This window comes from Panicum virgatum, chromosome 5K, assembly GCF_016808335.1.
Source record: "Panicum virgatum strain AP13 chromosome 5K, P.virgatum_v5, whole genome shotgun sequence".
Classification (NCBI taxonomy): Eukaryota; Viridiplantae; Streptophyta; class Magnoliopsida; order Poales; family Poaceae; genus Panicum; species Panicum virgatum.
Genome location: NC_053140.1, coordinates 48,971,781 through 48,990,885, shown reverse-complemented (window position 1 = coordinate 48,990,885; position 19,105 = coordinate 48,971,781). Strand labels below are relative to the sequence as shown.

General features: G+C 49.1%; 3 protein-coding genes across 7 annotated transcripts; all 3 read left to right on the top strand.

Annotated features, from left to right (window-relative positions):
* Nucleotides 1-22: 22 nt before the first annotated feature.
* On the top strand, nucleotides 23-3,587 carry LOC120708100 (pentatricopeptide repeat-containing protein At4g21190-like). Of its 4 annotated transcripts, XR_005689223.1 has the most exons (7): nucleotides 23-188; nucleotides 305-425; nucleotides 518-616; nucleotides 915-1,058; nucleotides 1,393-1,605; nucleotides 2,532-2,938; nucleotides 3,248-3,587. XR_005689223.1 is itself a non-coding variant. In XM_039993208.1 (6 exons), exons 2-6 carry the CDS (start codon nucleotides 306-308, stop codon nucleotides 2,874-2,876), a joined length of 921 nt encoding a protein of 306 aa, XP_039849142.1. In that variant the 5' UTR covers nucleotides 23-188; nucleotide 305; the 3' UTR covers nucleotides 2,877-3,221. The 4 variants fall into 4 exon arrangements, 2 of the variants coding, with proteins under 2 accessions (XP_039849142.1, XP_039849143.1); XM_039993208.1 differs by lacking the exon at nucleotides 3,248-3,587 and having other exon boundaries at nucleotides 2,532-3,221; XR_005689224.1 differs by lacking the exons at nucleotides 23-188; nucleotides 3,248-3,587 and adding an exon at nucleotides 3,022-3,101 and having other exon boundaries at nucleotides 306-425.
* A 6,706-nt stretch (nucleotides 3,588-10,293) lies between these two features.
* LOC120708097 (interactor of constitutive active ROPs 4-like) lies at nucleotides 10,294-12,220 on the top strand. Its single transcript, XM_039993207.1, has 3 exons — nucleotides 10,294-10,555; nucleotides 10,647-10,803; nucleotides 10,916-12,220. The coding sequence occupies exons 1-3, from the start codon at nucleotides 10,542-10,544 to the stop codon at nucleotides 11,906-11,908; spliced, it is 1,164 nt and encodes a 387-aa protein (XP_039849141.1). The 5' UTR covers nucleotides 10,294-10,541; the 3' UTR covers nucleotides 11,909-12,220.
* Nucleotides 12,221-15,923: 3,703 nt separating this feature from the next.
* On the top strand, nucleotides 15,924-18,919 carry LOC120708096 (calcyclin-binding protein-like). 2 transcript variants are annotated; one of them, XM_039993206.1, is made up of 5 exons: nucleotides 15,924-16,184; nucleotides 16,355-16,480; nucleotides 17,133-17,372; nucleotides 18,405-18,464; nucleotides 18,561-18,919. In XM_039993206.1, exons 1-5 carry the CDS (start codon nucleotides 16,068-16,070, stop codon nucleotides 18,663-18,665), a joined length of 648 nt encoding a protein of 215 aa, XP_039849140.1. In that variant the 5' UTR covers nucleotides 15,924-16,067; the 3' UTR covers nucleotides 18,666-18,919. The 2 variants fall into 2 exon arrangements, with proteins under 2 accessions (XP_039849140.1, XP_039849139.1); XM_039993205.1 differs by having other exon boundaries at nucleotides 18,540-18,919.
* The last annotated feature ends 186 nt before the right edge of the window (nucleotides 18,920-19,105 follow it).

The window sequence follows — 19,105 nt, the reverse complement described above, 5'->3', positions numbered from 1 at the left end:
GGTGATTTTCTCCCGAAGAGGAAAAAAAATCTGGGAGATAGGGATTGCAAGCTGCAGCCGTGCGGTCGCTCCCATCCCAGGACTCCGGCGAGAAGAAACGACGGTGGCAGCAGTCGAGACTCCACTCAGTCGCGGTGGCGGCTGTCCATTCTTTTCCGTTTTCTCCTGCTCTTCTACTCTTGACTAAGGTAGGGGAGAGAGGATGAGGGACAATTCGATTTCTTGTTATTCTGTTTGAATTTTAGCTAGCTACTAAATACCATTTCATCTTGCTCGCTTAATTTGATCTTCTGCTCCTTTGTAGAATGTTGTGCTTGAGGAACTATTGGTCGCCTGCATTTGCCTTAGTACGGGAAGGGGCTGCTGTTCGATATCCTGGGGAAGGAGCTACTGTTGGACATCCTCCAAAGTTCAATTCTGTAGTGGTGAGCTTAATTCTACTCTGTGGCATGCGTTGGTTGTTTTAGTACTGGCTGTGCGGTCTATCCTGATTCTTATTTATTTACATATGCAACAGGTTTGCGGTGCCAGGGGTCCAAGACCGAGATATCCCCGTGTGTGGAAAACTCGTAAGAAAATTGGGACTATTTCCAAGTCACAGAAGCTTGTCGAATGTGTGAGGTTCTTCTAGTTTCTCTGTTTATACTCCTGTGCATCGTCCTGTTTTAGTTGTTGAGTTAACTTAAGGCCATTCCCACAACCCCACAATCAGGGAAATATCTTTTGGTTCAGTTTTTGCAGTAAAATTTCTATTTTGTGTACTTGTAGAAATCTCAGCTGTGTAGGATGCCTTTATGCTAACTAGGGTGCGAAATATAGCTTGTGTAGGATGCCTTTTGCAAATACACATTTTTGTACTTGTACACTGTCGAATCAAGTGTCTGAAACTATCAATATTTTATCATCTCGTGCAGATTAAAGGTCTGTCTAATGTAAAGGAGGAAGTTTATGGCGCACTTGACTCATTTGTTGCATGGGAACTGGAGTTTCCCTTGATAGTAGTAAAGAAGGCACTGAAGACACTTGAGGATGAAAAGGAATGGAAACGAATAATTCAGGTGTTGATGGAAGTTCCTAGTTTTGGTTTGAACTGTCTGGTCTAAATTCTTTTTCCTACATATTGCTATCCATTTTCATGGATTTATAGTGAAATTTTATTGTAAAATGTAAATATACACAAATTCCTCGTCCTCGAAGAATGTTGCTAGTAATCTTGCCCTTGGACAAGTCAAGAGTTAGCTGCTCCCTATTCTAGAGAATAGAATTAGCTGCTCCCTTTTAATAGTATAAACCCTTTTCCTGTTTCAAGACTACAGCTAGGATTAGTTTCTCCTTTATAATAGCAAACCCTTATTATGAATCAAAACAATGACCGCATGATTCCTGATCTAGGTTATTAAATGGATGTTCAACAAAGGTCAAGGGAAGACAATGGGAAGCTATTACACCTTGTTGAATGCTTTGATCGAGGATGGACGGATTGAGGAAGCAGAAGAATTATTTGGAATGATATTTTCACGATATATGGAGGGTTTGCCTCGTACATTTTTCATGAGAATGATTTCTTTGTATTACAGTGTGGGAGCATACGATAAGATGTTTGAGGTAGGAAATGATGTTTTTTAATTATTTAGCATGCCATCTTATAAATATGCATTTGAACCTAATTGGTCCCAGTTGCATTGAGGCCGAGGGCCAGTAATCTTCAGGGAAGTGAAAACTGTCTGCTAGTAGTGATATATCAAGGATACCATTATCGTTATCATTATGCCAATGTTTTTTTTATGTTACTTTCCTTGCCCACATAGCATTGTAGAGGTCTGGGTTGATAATTTCTCCTGCTTCAGCAATGCGTAATATACATGGTCATCCATTATGTTACAAATCACATTCATGGCTCCTATGCATTTATACCACGCCACGCTGATGCATATACAAGCTTTTCTTTTCTGAGGAGGGTCAGTATTCCAAGTCAATACTGCAAGATGTATTTTTCATTGTGAAATTTTTATGGGATCATTTTCCTATGCCAATCTCACTCGGTACCTTGGACCCTGTCTTACATAAAGCCACTTGATACCTTAAAAAAATTAAAGCCGCTACAAGCCTAGCCCTCCAAATAGGGGGGGTTGATGTACTGTATTGGGTTTCTCAGGGGAATTTGGGCCATAGCAATATCTTTTACATGTGGAATTTCTTCATGGGAGAGGAAAGTGAATAAATTATGAAGCAATGTCATGCAGATGTAGTTCTGAGGCAGATGATTTTGGTGAGTGGTGAGTGGTGACTTTGATCTGTTAGCACAGAAATATAAATGATTGTGTCAGATTCCAACTTCAAGACTTTTGGATTAGTTTAACATGATAGCATAAGGCTAACCCCTGTGCATTTGGTTTTAATTAAAGTTGAGGTTTGGCCTCATAACATTTTTCCCATGGTACAAAATCTTTACTAAACAGAAACATGAGTAGGGGAGAATCATTTAGCTGTTCTCTTCTCACTGTGTGATATATTCCTTGTAAATTCTCCAGGTTTTTGCTGATATGGAGGAACTAGGTGTTAGACCTGATGGTTCAATTGTCCGGATGCTAGGTGATGCATTTCAGAAGTTAGAGATGATGGACAAATATGAAAAGTTAAAGAAGAAATACCCGCCACCAAAATGGGAATATCGATACATTAAAGGCAAGCGCATCAGGATGAGGGTTTACCCTGATAGTAAAGCCGAAGAGGCGACAAAAGGAGACCCTGGCACAGATGAACTGCAAGAGGCAGAAAGTATACACCTTGATAGTGAATTGGAAGAAGAAGCAAGCTCTGGCCTCGACAGGAATGGATTGGATGATGCATCTTCTGGAGACCTTGAATATGTATAGATCAGACCTTCCATTGGTATTTTTGCGCCTGCTTAATCAAAGCAGGCAAGAGCAATGAACTGGTAAGAATGTACTCACTCTATTTGTTTCGATCTGTGTTGTTATACTCTAAATCATGGGTGTTGATGTCTTCAAATCTTTTTAGATGAAACCTACATGTCTAGTTTTGATGGCAACAGTGCTCTTATGACATTATGGTGATTCTATAGCAGGATATCTTCTTCAGAGTTTGGCTAATAAATTTACCTGATTTGTTTTCATAAGGCTCATGCTTTGTTTGAATGCTATACATATAACAACTATGGTATTAAGTACAAATCGATATAATTTTCTTTATGCTAGTAATGAGATCATATTTCTGCTTTCCTTAGTTGCCCTGCAGCTTGAAGTTTTGGTGATAGCCAGTTTGCTGCTGCTGCCATATTTGGAAATGGAAAAGCAGCTCTCGTGTTCAATGGATGTCCAGCGGTTTAGCATCGTATATTCATCAAATGATCTGGTGATCCTATTCCATGGCTAGCTGTACCTGATTGCTTCACGAAGAACTTGTGATTGATTGTTAAAGTTGATATCCTGGACTGGACATCAGACAGGGCAGTACCATTGATATCTTTGCCATAGTAGATCGCGCAAGAGCTCTGTATCTCTTTGTATAAAGAGTCATCTGAAGCCCAGGCCCATATCAACTAATAGGAAGCAGAGTTTGGCTTAGTTTGAGGGCCATCTTTGTTGACTGAAACCTCGTCGCAGTAGCGAGTAGGGATTCAGCCACGTCAACAAAAAATCATTCACCGTCAGATTAAAATCTCATGGTAAAATACATTCTGGTTCTAGACTCTTCTCCTATCTGCTGATGGCATCCAGCCTCGTGGCATCCGAAGTACGGTTGGCAATAACTGATAAGATGCTTGTCAGAGAAAAGCTAGAAAAAGAGTCTGTTGAACTGAAAATGCACAAAGATGCAATACGCAAAGGTGCAATATTCCACCTCTATTTCTCTATTGGATTTGAGTACTTAAAATTATTTTGGAATTCGACAAACTTGTGCTAAAAATAAGATAGATCATGGGCAACCTCTTTTAGTTGGGTTCAGCTCAAAACCTGAGCTAAATTTGAATTAAAAATCTCTAAAAATAAGATGCTTTTCCATACACTAACGGGGATTCATTTATATCTTCACTTCAATAAAATAGTCTTCCGGCTGCCGAATCATCTACACGGCCTAAAAGAAGATGAATTCACTATAAAAGATTTGTCCAAGCTTATTTCTGCGCCCAAACTACTTGCAGCAACGACCAACACCACCGGAAGGAGTGACAATCACCAACCCAACTGATAAGATGGTTAGTGTAAAGAAAAAGAATTTCTCATGCATCTTATATTCAACCTATATCCACGAATCAAACCTTCAAAGTGCAGCTAGAAATCAGTTTGAAATCGATTTGCAAGGTAATATTTTTTTACATCTTTTCAATACATCTCATCAACGCTCTCCAACCTGGTTCATACAGGTCTTCATACTCAACAGTCAACATTTCGAAGTCTCGCAGAAGGGCTATTTAGCGCGGCAACGCCGCGCGTGATTCTAGTTGTCTATGATCCACCGGAAGGCGTTCACGCCATGGATGGGCCGGGACATTGGGCCCATGCAAACAGGCCATTGTCGGCGGCCTACGAGTTTAGCACTGGCCCGTGCGGCCTCGCCCACTAGCAACAAGCGCGACCGCGGCGCGAACGCCTTCCCCGCCTCTGTCCCAGCCTCACAGGACAACCATTCTCTCGCCTCCTTCCCGATGCCGCCGCGCCCATTCACGCCACATTCTGTGCTGCGTTCAACCAACCACCATGACCAAGGCAAATGAGGCGAAGGCAGCACAGCCATTGCTCTCGGCACACCTGACCCGACCCGACCCGGCCAAGCCTCAGGCCTGGACCACGCCCCGTGCCGTGCCGCGCCCCGCCACGCCTCGTCCACCAGCCTTTGCCCCCCCCCCCCCCCCCCCCCCCGGCCTCTCTTTTGTAGAGAAAGGCTACGCCCCGAGCTCAGCTCGCCGCCAACAGTAACTAGTGGAGCGGTGCGGCGCGGCGCGGCGCAGTAAAAACTATCGGCGCGCACGACGACTCATGCGTGACCGCCGCCGCGGATGCCGAGGGAAACCGCAAAGCTGGGGTGGCTCCGCTGCCCGCGGCCGGCCGCAGCACGATAGGCACGGGGTGGCGGGCGTGGGCCGTGGCCCCGGCGAGCAAATCCGTTTCTCTTGACCTCTGCGCCGCTGTTGCTTGCCAGCATTCCGCTTTAGCAGGAGCAGTACAAGTGTAGGATTAACAAGGGCGGCTTTGCAGAACTGTTTCCTGCCACGGCTCAGCTCGTGTTCCGAGGCCAATCAGTCTTACTAGTACCATACTTTAACTCGAATAAAAATGAGGGAGAGCCGCGTGGTGTGGTGGCCACTGGCACTGACGGTGCGTTTTCTTTAATCAACAGGCTCTTGTGATCTTGCCCCCAATGATTGTCGATTGGTGTAGGAGGTAGTAGTAGCATTGGCAGCGTCAGGCTAGCGAGACGCAGGATTTTAGAGGCCGGTTTGTACTGGAATTCTGGCAGTTGGAATGCTGTTGGAGCCGATACCCTTGTCACTTGTGTTTGCTGTAAAAATGCGAAGTTTGCCATAGCAGACGAACAATATACCGTCCGTGAGTACCCAAAGATCATGCTGAGGAAACAGGCTCAAATCAGTCAAAGTTCACTGGAGTTGCTCTGCATTCTGGCAGAAACTTGGGAGCTACAGAAAGCTGTCCTGATTCTTAATACTGGAGGAAGGAACGGTGGCATGACCAGGGTTAACCTTACCACTGGGAACCGGTCCGGTTTGACCAGTCCGGGCCGGTTCCGGTTTCGGCCGGTACCCAATCGGTCAAAATTCAAAATTTAAATTTAAATTTAAAAAATGAAAAATTCTTAAAAAATTCCTAAAAATACTTCAAGTTGCGATGAATCTAATGGTATCAAATTTTCTCACAAATTCGTTCATTTAGTATAGTTTGCGGGGATTTAAAGTTAAATCAAAAAAGAAAAAGAAAAAAATGGGCCGGCCCATTAAGGCCCACCAGTCAAACCGGCCGGTAAACCGGTTGCACGGGAGCTTTTGAATTTGGATTTGAATTCAAACCGGTCAAATCGACCGGTAAACCGGTAAAACCGGCCGATAAACCGGTTGCACGGGAGTTTTTGAATTTATTTGAATTTGGATTTGAATTCAACCGGTTCCGACCGGTAACCAGTCAAACCGGTCTGGTAAACCGAAACCGGAGCCCGGCGGTTACCGGTTACCGGTCAGGAAATAAAACTCTGGGCATGACACGGTAGCAGCAACTGTTGATCTCCCAAAGGTTTGAGTCTACACTTGATTACATCATAAGGACATCAAGACCTTCAGAAAACAGTGCGCGGGATTTAACCACTGCCATTCTTTCACGAGCCCGGTGCCTTGCCATTCCGGTTACTGACTAATCGTCTCTGACTTAAGCGCGTTGAGTCGATCCTAAGTTACTACTGCTTACTGACCGGGGCGTTTTCGAGGTGTACAACGTTCCAGGCACTATCACGATCTTTTTCCCTGAACAAGCATGCTGTGAATTCTAGCTGAACGGTGCAAATCAGTGTTAGGACATTGGTGGCTTTGCCGGGGTACTACCTCTCAAGAAAGCTGAAGATAGTCGCAAGGGTGCGGAATCCTGCAGAAAAAAAATTACTGGAAACTGCAAGTGCACGCATCATCCTCAGTTCTTCACGGCGGCCTTGGTGGTAGTGGCATAGTTGTGCACCAAGCCCAGCATGTACTAATTCCCGGTTCTTCCTGGTGTCGCGACGAACTCGAACTGAACTTTGTTTGTAGCTTTCCAAGACGGCGCAAGGAAAGCTCCCAAGCAAGCAGGTGCCCACGAAGCACACGAGCACGAGGACCCAAGCACGTACGACGGCGCATCCTTTCATGGGCCTCGCGTGTCTCGGCTCGGCTCGGCTCGACCCCGTGCTTTGCTTGCCCTGCTCGCAGGGTAGGCGTGCACTCCCATTCCCACCGGCATAGCCTTGGAACCCGCACCATATCCAATCCCACTTAAAATTAATATATTTAGATATCTAACTCCACCCAACCCAATTAGTTAATTTCTCAACTCTAACCAACCCGCCCCATTATAAGTGGGTAACCCATAAAAACCCATAGTCTCTACTATGCATAGAAATTAAGTGGTTCTACACTTAATGTGGAGACCATATATATGTCTAGCCACGCTACTTTGCATAGAGAATCTGTCTGTCATATTGACTCATCTCTATAAATTTCAGTCAATTTCGATAAAATTTTATAGTGTGAACGCGAGATTTTAATTCTAGGGTCCGGCTCTTGATGTGGAGCCCACGTGTAGTTCTAGCCACGCTGGTTTGCACAGAGTAGCTGCCAGTCGTACTGAGTCATCTCCAACAAATTTCAGTCAATTTCGATAAAATTTTATAGTGTGAACGCGAGGTTTTAATTCCAGGGTCCGACTCTTTATGTGGGGCCCACAGGTAGTTCTAGCCACACTGCTTTGCACAAAATAGCTGCCAGTCGTACTGAGTCATCTCCAACAAAATTCAGTCAATTTCGATAAAATTTTCTGATATAAACACGTGGTTTTAATTTTAGAGTCCAGCTCTCACGTGGGACCCACATTTATATATAGTTATACTATTTTATAAAAAGTATCCATTTCAGCCCACCCCAACCCATCTCAACCCGCATTTCATTTCAACCCATCCCAACCCACCTCAACCCGCATTTATATAGAACCTGCCATGACCCACCCCATTAACTAATACAACACATTTTAACTCATCTAAATACACTCCATTTCAAAACACACCCCATAAAACTCATTTCAACCCAACTCATTAGCAGTCCTACACCGGCAAAAAAAAAAAAAAAGTTCCGACAGCTTTATCTGTACCGCACCCTTCTCCTTTGTCCTCGCCTGCCGCCATCCGATCGACCACCTCCCACTGTCCCACACCAGGCCACACTGCTCGATAGCCAAGAGGAAGAGGCTCCTCCAGGAAAAGAGAGAGAGCACCTGCTCACCGCTGTGGTACTGCCATCCTGGCAGGCACCCTGCATCTTGGGCGCTCTGGCAATCAGTCCGGCCAGACATGCCCATTGTATCATTTTCATTGTGTACGCTGCCTCTGTGTGACTGTGTGTGTGTGGTGCAAACTCCTTTGGTGATGCATACTCCTTTGGTGATCTTTCATTGCTCGTGCTGTGCCATGCTCCCAGTTGGAGTGGGTGCAAGCGTCGCAGTCGGTTGCGGTGCTTCCTTCCTGTTGGATGCATTTGCGATTAGGTGGGCAGGTGGTGTCTACGACTCCGAGCGGCGAGATGTAGACCGGTTCACACTGACATCACCCCCACAGTGTGATCTGTTTTTTTTCTACTTTCTGAAAAAAAATTACAGTGTGCTGTGTTCATCGTGTAGAGCATGTGTGTCAAGCAGAGACCGCGATCGGTCACCTCGCAGCATGGACCTTTAGGGCGCACACATCCGCGAGCTCGGTGGGACTTGTACAACCCTATACTTCTCGTGTTCGTGTCTGATCCCCGTCCAAAAATTGGCCTTGTTAAGAGGAAACGGAGGAGTGACTCCATGGCTCGAAGCCTCGAGCTGACCCTGACACCTACAGCCACTACTGCCAGTCTCTGATGAACTGGACGGCCATCTCTTGCGCGCTTGACGGGGCCTTCACCTGCTTATAAAAGCCAAGATTAGATTAGGCTAAGGCGCTATACGGAGTAGTTAACTGCCAGTGGGACCGCACGGTGGCGTGCCGACCGCCTGGGTCGCGAATTATGGGAAGCGGCTCCGCCCCCGGCCTGCCGCATCTGCCTCAATTGATTTCCCACCCATTCGCCCAGTTCCCTCGCTCGTCCCCCATCACTTCTTGCCGGACTCCACCAGGGTTAATTATTTCGTTTTCGTTGCAAATCCCGGTATTTAGCGGAAACGAAATTTCGGAACGAAATTTTGGTAAATTTCGGTGCCTTTTGGCCGAATTTTTTTAAATTTTGAATTTTCAAACGAAATTTTCCGAAAAATACCGAAATTTTTTTTCCCGGTAAGTAGCGAAAACGAAATTTTTCGCCGAATTTCGACAAAATTTCGCCGAAATTTCAAACCCTGGACTCCACATACAGTTTCCACTCCCACGACCACTCGTCGGTTTGCTCAAGCTCGTGCTGCAGTAAACCTTGCGAAAGCCAAAAACAACCGAGGATGGAGTATGGACAAGCACGAAGCTTTCTTTCTTCAGCGTTCTCAGCATCCATGGGCAGCGTTCTTCAGAGCCTTGTTGGAACGGCAGCAGGTTTCACACGCACTGCCCGCTCTAGTAAGGCTGACCACAGCGGAGGGAGCCAGAGCAAATTTGCTCCCTCCTCGTTTTCCACGTCTTCTCTGTTTACAGTGCCAAACAGTGCATCTACAGTGTCAAACAGTGTATGCATCTACAGTGTCAAACAGTGTATTTGCTCCTTCATTTGCTCCTTCCACTGTGGACGGTCTAACGCTAGACGCGAAAAGTTAAAGAGTAGTAGCCTGTAATCGAGCGCCGGGAGTGAATCAGGCCCATAGATTGCCGCCTGATTGCTTCAAAAGCGGGGGATATCCAGTCCCATCACTCCCTGCTGGTGGGAGGCGGTTGATGAGGATCTCTCGGTCACACAGCAAACTCAGCTTGTGCTGCCGGCGCTGTGTGTGTTCCGGAGCATCCATCGGCTCTAGCATCCAGGAGCACAGGTCCGTCCCCTGCTCGCCAGCTCCAGCTGCGTGTGCCGCGCGCGCATCTGCTGGTGCTCGTCCCGTACGCCTACGTGCAGACTTGCTGTGCAGGGAACATTTCCGAGCAACTGTGACGCTCGCTCAGGGACTCCGACGGGGGCGCCCGCCCAGGGTAGCCAGCCACTTGACAACGCCCCCCCCCCCCCCCCCCCCCGCCCATGTGGCCCGCCTCCCCAACTCGGTACGGCTATGCCATGCCCGCCGCGACGGCCCAACCCGAACTCGGCGCTCGGCGGAGCCAGGCAGCCGTGTCCGAACCCCAAGCGCGGGCACGAGCATTTACGCCCGCGCGGGCGGCGCACACCAACCAGCCAGCCAACGCCCGCCCCGAGCGAGAGTAACGTTGGCCTGGGCGGGCGGTGGCACCGCTCGCCGCTGGGCGCTGGCTGTGCCTGCCTGGCTTGGCTTGCTTTTCGAATTTGAATCGCGCACCTCGTGGGAGCCCAGCCCGGTCGCGTCGGGTCATGGGAGCCGGCGCCGGCGCGCCGCTCGCCTCGCGGTCGCGGCCTCGACCCGGCCCCCATTTATTAATACCCAAACAAATTCCCCCGCCCGTTTCCACGAGAAGAAAGGGCTCGCTCAAAGCCTCTTCTGTTCTCTTCTGTCTGCGCCCGCCGCTCACCTCCGCCTTTCCAAGACCGCAACGTCCTTCTCCTCCTCGCCCCTGCTCTCATCCTAGGACGCCACGCCGCCCGAACCGCCTGCCTGCCTGCCTGCGCGCACGCCGGGAGGGGACGCGAGGTTCGTTCGACCACGACCGCCGCCGCCGCCGCCGCCACGCGGAGGAGGACCATGCCGAGATCCAGGTGCGCGCGGAGCCGGATTTCGAAGCCCCACCCCGCGGTGGCGTTGTGTGTTTCCGGGTCTCCTGACGGGTGCCTTCCGATTTCGCTGCAGGGGCTCCGAGCCGCCGCAGCGGGCGTCGCCGCGCGCGCCGCTGCACCTCAAGACGACGGCCTGCTCCGAGGCGAACGGCGCGCACCACCGCCCCGCCGCCGACCGGCCCAGCCCCAAGGTCGGAGACCGCCACTCGCCGCGCAGCCCTCTGCCCGAGGCAAGTTGCTCTCGTTCCCGTTTCGCCCCGTTCCTGTGAGGAGTGTTGTTTGCTCGCTTGGGGGTGGTCTGTGGCTCACTGTTTCGCCGGCGGCGGGGATGTGCCTCCGCAGAAGAAGCGCGCGGCGGGGACGCGGGTGGCGGAGCTGGAGGCCAAGCTCGGGAAGGTGCAGGCCGAGCTCAAGAAGCTGCAGGAGCAGCTCGCGTCCGCCGAGGCCGCCAAGAAGGACGCGCAGGTCGCGCTCGAGGAGGCCAAGAAGCGCGTCGGCGCCAAAGGGGGGAGCCCCGCCTCCGCGGCGACCTCTCCTCTCCCTGCCCCCTCGGCGGGGGCTGAGAGCGCGAAGGAGACGGAGGAGCTGAAGGCGCCTCCACCGGCGGCCGAGGAGGAGGAGGACAGCAGCATAAACTCGCCGGCGACCGACGTGTTTGAGGTCGTCCCGGCCGAGTCGGGGGACAAGGAGAACCAGAGCGCGGCAGCCGCCGCGGATGACTGCGAGGCGGTGAGCTGCGGGGAGAAGGCGGCGCTGCCGGAGAAGGAGGACGTGGTGGAGGAGACCAAGAAGATGATCGAGGAGGAAACCAAAAATGCAGCTGCGGAAACCGACGCCGCGGAGGAGACCAAGAAGATGATCGAGGAGGAGCTGAAGGCCAAGCTGGCGGAGAAGGACACGGAGATCGCCGCCCTCACGGCTGAGAACGCGGAGCTCAAGAAGCAGACCCGGGAGGCCGCCGAGGCGGCGAAGAAGGCCGAGGAGGACGCGGCGGCGAATGCGTCCCGGGCCGAGCACGACCTGAAGGAGGGCGCGGCGCGGGAGGCCCGGATGGGCGAGCAGCTGCGGGCGTCGGAGGCCGCGCGGGAGGCGCTGGACGGCGAGATGCGGCGCCTGCGCGTGCAGACCGAGCAATGGCGCAAGGCCGCCGAGGCCGCGGCCGCGGTGCTCGGCGGGGACAACCACCTCACCGGGCTGGCCGGCAACGGCAACGGGTGGGGCTCCCCCGCCACGATGCCCGACGACGGCGACGACGAGGGGTTCGGCGGCAAGCGCAAGGGCGCCGGCATCCGGATGCTCGGCGACCTGTGGAAGAAGAAGGGCTACAGCAAGTGATGGAAACATGGGATCGGTATCACGAACAAATTCAGCAATGGTGAGCTCGCTCGGCCCGCCAGCTTGAACTCCATGCCTTCCTCGCACTAGATTAGCGCCATCATTTTACCGCGTTTTGGTTCGGATTCGGATTATGTTTGTATGATGATGAGATGATGCTCCATCGTGAGATTGAACTATGTCTGTAACGACCGACGCTGCACTTGCTGCTGCTACCTCACTGTAAGGAGCAACCAAGATGGTTTGGTGTGTTTCCTGCATTGCTGTGCTGTTGATGATAGAGCAGTAATCTTTCTTTTTTGAGATTTTTCATGGGTGGAATCGTGGAATGGTTGATTGCAGCATCTGAAAATACCTCTTGCCCCTCGGACCAATCGCAGTGTATCATTGCTACGCGCACTAGTCTTCAGAAAAATTGGGCCCTGTTTAGTTCTCTTTACGTGTAAACGCAAAAAATTTTTGCGAAGGAATTTTGCCAATTTGAAGTACTAAATGAAGTCTATTTACAAAACTTTTTGCACAGATGGGTTGTAAATCGCAAGACGAATCTAATGGTGCTAATTAATCCATGATTAAGCAATAATTACCGGATTGTCACTGTAGCATCGCTGTTGCAAATCATGAATTAATTAGGTTCATTAGATTCGTCTCGTGATTTACAGCTCATCCATGTAAAAAATTTTGTAAATAGACTTCAATTAGTACTTCAAATTAGCAAGATTCCTTCGAAAATTTTTACGTTTACGGCTTTTTTACGTTTACGGGATGGGAACTAAACAGCTCCTTGGATTGGATCAAAACGAGGTCCAACATTTACCTGCTGATTGCGTGGTGGTTGCTCATGATGCTAAGGGGATATGATTGCATCCCATGAGAGGATTGTTGGGGACAGAGCCAGAGAGATTCGAGCCGCAATACAAACTCACTCTGTTCGGCCATAGCTGGTGAAAAAAAGTTGACCGGTGGTTGGTGTTTATTTGGTGCAAGAGAAAAACAACGCTGCTGGTTGCCAGCTGAACGGGGGGGCGATTTTGGTGATGTACATACGGACACCTGGTAATCCGGGCTCAAAATATCTGTTGCTAAAATCCTCGTTGTGTCACTGCAAAAACGGGACCCAGCCGATCATGCTGCGCCGCGCCCATTTTTCCCACTCCGGCAGCGCTCCCGCCAAGCCACAATCCTCGATGGCCGGCTCGAGGACTGCTTGGTGGAGGCAACCAACCAACGTCGCTGAGCTGACTGACGTGACCACGGCGGCGGTCGCCGACATGGAAGCTGAACCCGCTCCGGAACCACGCCGTCTCGCTGGGCGTCAGTGGGCCCGTATCGGCGTGGGCCGGATAGCCATCGTGGACTGGGACATTTTTTCGTTTTCTTTTTCAACTGCGGACATTTTTTTATCTAAAAAAAAAAACTGCGGACATTTTTGCTTCTGTGTATACAGGATCATCGAGCCGCGCTGACCTGAAATCTTAGGTCAGCCACTGATTTCTTAACACAGAGCACTAGCTTAACATGAGAAGGGATGCAGCACTCTCATAACATGATATTCCCATACTGGTACCCTGCGCATCATTGAATAGTGCAGACCAAGAAAATCTTTGCTGAAATTTTGTACCAGGGAGCAAATTTCATTCGAATCAAACAGCCAGGGATGGCTGGGCTTCTGCGCGGTTGTTGCTCATGGTATGATTGCTTCTGACCAGAGGATTTCTCGGGGATGCAGCCTGAGATACGGGGCAGCACCAAGAGAGTACCAGGGGCTTATTTGGATCCCAACTTTTTTCAGAAATCTCTATCACATTAAAAGGAATCTTACTATTTTATAGTATTAAATAAAATCTATTTATAAATGTTTTTTGACAGCTGAGTGCTTTTTCGCGAGACGAATCTAATGAGTCTAATTAATTCATAATTTGCTATAGTTATGCTACGGTAACCATTCGCTAATCATGGATTAAGAAACGTCATTAGATTCGTCTCGCAGTTTAGCCCCAAGGTTCTGCAGTTAGTTTTATAATTAACATTTATTTAATACTTCTAAATACTAAAAAGTCTCTGTGACTTTTTTTAAGTCTCCATTACAAAACACCCCCTACGAGGCGATACGGACGACTCGTTTCGAAAACGACCGGCAGCAACAAATGTCGTCGCCTTGACCATCTGATGACTGGAAAAAGGCCTGGCCGGCTGAAAACGTGGAGTTGCAGGCAAAAGACGAACAAAAGCGCCTCCTTTTTCACCCGTGCATTTCTCCACAGGGCGAGAGCGTGCAGAAATTCTGAAAGAGCAAAACGAAGGGGATTTGTTTGGGCCACACCGCACGAGATTTGGAAAAAGTCATGTGGGGGCATCGATGATGTGCCGTAGGTTAAAAAAGTGCATTGTGTAGTGTAGCAAAGAAGTATTTGATGGTTTGATCAGGGCTCACTGTCACTGCGTTGCATGCCATCCATAACTAACATTAGCGAAAATCATGGACCAAATCCAAATAAAGTCGCACACCCAGCTCTTTGTTTCCTTTTTTGAAATACCAACAGCACACGTCCACACCCAGCTCCTTCCTAGAGACAGCATGTGTGTGCATGCATTGCACGCTGCACAAGCACAACACCTCGCCGTTGCCCTGGCTTTTCCCGTCCCTCCCCTGCCACGGCTACGCCTTTTGGCAGCTGCCTGCCTGCCTGCCTCGGCCAGGACTGAGGACTGAGGAGTGAGGACTGTGGAAGCTCGCGAGCTGCATCTGCAATGCTGGCATGCTGCATGCACCCTCCACGCACGAACTGTGGCCTCACAGGACCGAGGGGGGAAAAGGCAAAAGCGGAACAGAGCCGGGCAGAGCGTAGGTGCAGCCGGGCAGGCGTGCAGTGGAATGCAAAAGCGGGGGCCGGCCGGGGGGGGGGGGGGGGCGCCCTGCTTCCTTGCCCGTCGCGTGCGGTGGCGCGGGGCAGAGCGGCATGTCGCTAGCTGTTGGCGCCCTGTTGCAGAGGCCTCTTTCCCCGGCCTCCGTGGCCCGCGGGAACGTACGTCCCCTCCGGCCCTCGCCGCTCGCCGGCGTCGCCGCGCATGGTCCTCCCTCCCTCCTATCTTTTCGTCCCATGAGCTCGACGTGTCTGAAGTCTGGACCTTTGGCTGGGCTGGACAGCGACCCGCCCCGCGCTGTTGCCATTGATGAGGACAGCCTGCTCCCGCGCAGGGCTGTCGCGCTCGCGCGCGTCGCAGGCATGGCCTTCCGAGATCGGAGACGGGGCTGCCACCTCTAGCCTGCTGCCTGCCTGCCGAGACCGGTTGGCAGTGCCGCGGCGTGGCATTGGCATGGCATCCATGGACGCGTTGCGATGGCTGAGGACCGGCCGGTGGGCACGAACGCGTCAGGCTGCGCGGGCCGGGAATCGAATCGTTTTGGCGCTAGCGCTATCCGTTTTCGCTTTACTGCCGATGGACGCCGCGCCGGTGGCTGTACACACAACACCTGTTGCAGACAAAGCTTGCATCGCAGGGCACAGTATACATGGCCGCGGCTGTATGTTTCAGCAGTTCTTGCGAGCGAGCAGCACTCGGTGTTAATGCCGCCCGGCCCCGGTGTAGCTGAAGCGGCCGCCGCCGAGAGCGCATTGTTTCGTCTGGCTTTGGTAACACATTGATTGATTCAAGTGGAAGCAGGGATCGGGGGGCGCCTCCCGGATCTGCTCGAGAAATGATTGCCCGAACTGTTCGTCAGTTCGTGGGTGCTGCCAAAAAAAAGAAGAAAAAAAAGGAGTTCGAGGGTGCTGCCCGGGCCAGGCGTTGACAGCATTTACAGGGACAGCGGATGCTGCTGGGCTAGTCGGCCCGGTGGCCATCCCGTCAGCGGAGCTCATGCGGCCCGTTACTGCAAACTCGGGCTCGCACAGACTCTGCTCCGTGCTCTCGGCCTTCGCGGAGGCCCAGCACTCAGCCTTGTTCCCCGCTCCGGCCCATTTACGAAACCGTCGCCTTGTCTCCCCACACCTCTGGAACCTTCTCCCTGCTTCCAAACCCGCACAAACACTTCATAAAGCCGGCGGCAGAAACAAGCGGCAGCCTACGCCTCGCCACCAGCCCACAGGCCGCGCCGCACCGAAAAGACGAGAGGCTGCGAGAACGAGCGCCAGGAAGAACCGAGAGCGCCCCCGAGATGTCGGCGGAGGAGCTGCGTCTGGAGCTGGACGAGCTGAGGCGGCTCGAGGGCCTCGCCAAGCGCCCCCGCGTCCAGTCCCTCCTCGCCAACGAGATCCGCAACGTTGAAGCCAAGGTTGCATCTTCCCCTTCCTTTTCTTTTCTTTTTTCTTCCATCCATTCTCTTCTCCCCATTTTCTCAGCCTCCCCGAGTCCCCGTCGATCCCATTCGGCTCATCGGTGGATTCCCGATTCGATTCTTTCGGTCCTCGATTTGCGATGTCTGATTGTGATGTGCGATGGCAGTTGGCGAAGGCAACTGCACCAGCGCCCGAGCCGCACGCGGCGGCTACCGCTGCGCCTGCACGTCCTGGTTTGAACTACGTCACGTTGGGGTCGTTCAGCTGGGATCAGGACAATGACAAGATCAGGGTACGTTGTTCATGAGGAGACAGCCTGATTGTATAATCCAGCATTGCGTTTTCTTTTACAAATTCGTAGAATCTCCCAAGGCATTGGTCAATTAGAAATAATACACTTTGTTTGGGTGGCAAAGCTTTTACTTCGGATCAAGAAGAGAAACTGTGCATTATGTGAAAACTACAGCGGAGCAACTTAACTACGATAAATTGCCTGCCAGTATTTTTCAGTATCATGGATTAGATATCAACAATATCCATCTTATCTGTAGCAAAAACTGTTGTGAATAATTTTTTTATAAAAAATATTTCTTGTCTTCTAAAGAAACCGTGCTCATCTTTTAGTATTCGTCCAGTAGTCTTGGCTCTAAATAATGATTGTAACAAGTGCAAAAGGCTACTAGTAACATAAGCCACATTGCAGTTGTCTTGAAGCTACTACTACCTTATAATGTTACTTGATGCATCATGATGATTATGCTGAAGTAATATCATACTAAGTAAATTCAAATCAATTCCAGCGATTTCTTCAGCTCAATTAATGTAGTAAAATTTGTGCATAACAATGTCGGTCTGCTATTTAACTTGCTAAACCAATGTACATTCACTGATGTCTTGTCTTGGTGTTTTGATGATATTTTTGCTTTGATTGTACCCATCATCAGATTTATATTTTCCTGGAGGGGGTTGAGCAAGAGAAGGTGGAGACTATTTTTAAGCCAATGTCAGTGGATATAAAGTTTCACGATGTTAACCGAAAGAATTATCGGTGTGCCATACCAAAGCTGAACAAGGAAATTATTCCTGAGAAATGTAAAGTTGTGGTGAAGCCTACAAAGGTTGTTGTTACCCTCTGTAAAGCTTCTAAAGGGAACTGGTTAGACCTGCACTTCAAGGAAGACAAGGTACTGACTGTCTTGAAAATCTAATTTTCTTTGTGACAGCCATGTTTCAGATAATTCTAGTTTGTCTGATATTGGATTGCCTTGAACGACTGAAAAATGCTCTGTGGGACATTAATTTTCTTTTATTGATTTTGTTTATAGGACTCTGAAATTTTGTAGTTAGACATTAGCAAATGCCTAATAGAAATCACATGGATGGATAGTCCAGTCAATTCAGTCAGCCATGTTTACTTCTACTCCTAAATTGAGTATCCTGTTCCCATGGAGGCACTTAAGAAAAATGATCTTGGACTTAGGAACAAAAAACTTACTGACTGATAGTGATTATCATAAGGAACTGATAAACTCTTGTGCATGTTCGAGTTTTGTGTTATCTTGATTGCTGGTACAACCTGTCAAGTTCAGTTTACATTTTTCTTTTGGATCACTATGATATCTTCTTCTATTTCAGTCTTTTATTTGTTTACATCTCTGGTGAAAATGGCTCAAATGTTGGGGAAAGAAATATAGTTAGAAGCTTTACCTTTTTTGAAACTTATACATCTCTAGGTGAGGTTATGTTCTACATTGATGCAAATTTTTCAAGTTTAAATTTTATAATCTTTAAACAAGGATAAAAAGACGAAATTTGTGTATTTAATAACTTTAAACTAACTTTTGCATACATGTGGAACATAAACCTGCCTAGAGCTGGGCAATGTTTCATTTTTTTTTGAATACTTGAAGATATGTTTTGTTTATGAATTTCTACCATGTCCAACCCTTGTTATCTGGCCTCTTGAAGTTCCTTTTCTGCATTTCATACCAGCAAATAATTTATTTCTCCTTTCGCCGTTGCTAGTGAAAAGTAACTGGTGCTTTTGCTCACTTTTGTTGGTTCAATCTGTGGAACTAGAGCAATATGTGCAAATCCTAAAACATAGATGGATTAGTTTGTCATAGCACCTGTCTGGATACTGCTTGGCTGGTTACAACTTACAAAACATTGAGTTTGTTAGAACTGGTCAGGCTAAAGTCTGTTTTTGTTAACAGTTCAAGCCAAGCATGGACAAGGAGAAGGATCCAATGTCTGGAATCATGGACTTAATGAAGGTACACTTTGTTCCCCACTATCATAGCTTAGACCAACATTTTTTTTTGTGTGTGTGTGAACATTCTGTGAATTAGTGCATGGATTTGCGTGTGCAGAACATGTACGAGGAAGGTGACGAGGATATGAAGCGCACAATAGCCAAAGCTTGGACCGACGCCAGATCTGGGAAAACCACTGATTCATTGAGTGGACTACGTTGAGATGGTATAAATGGAGACTGCGCTAGCCCCTGCAAGTGTGTTTTGATGGTTGAAACAGCGTTTACAATGTGTAGGTGCTAGTGCTGGATTGTTATTATCTGAAGGTTGTCATGCCAGATATATCTAAATATCTCCTCCTTTTGAACGAGGAAACGTGAAGCCTGGGCCATGTTTGGTTAGGGGGTGAAAAATTTTTAATGAAAACTTTTAGCAGTTTTGACTACTAATTAGAGGTATTAAACGAAGTCTAATCACCTCCAAAACTATGGTACTGTAGCACTACTGTAGTCAACGAGGCCTTTGATTGCGCAACTAGGGGATTATTAGGCGCGGTTACTGTAGTATTACTGTAGTCAAAATTTGGTTTATTAGATTTCTATCGACGAAAAGTGAAAAGATTTTGCAAATAAATTTCGTTTAGTACTTCATACATACATTCG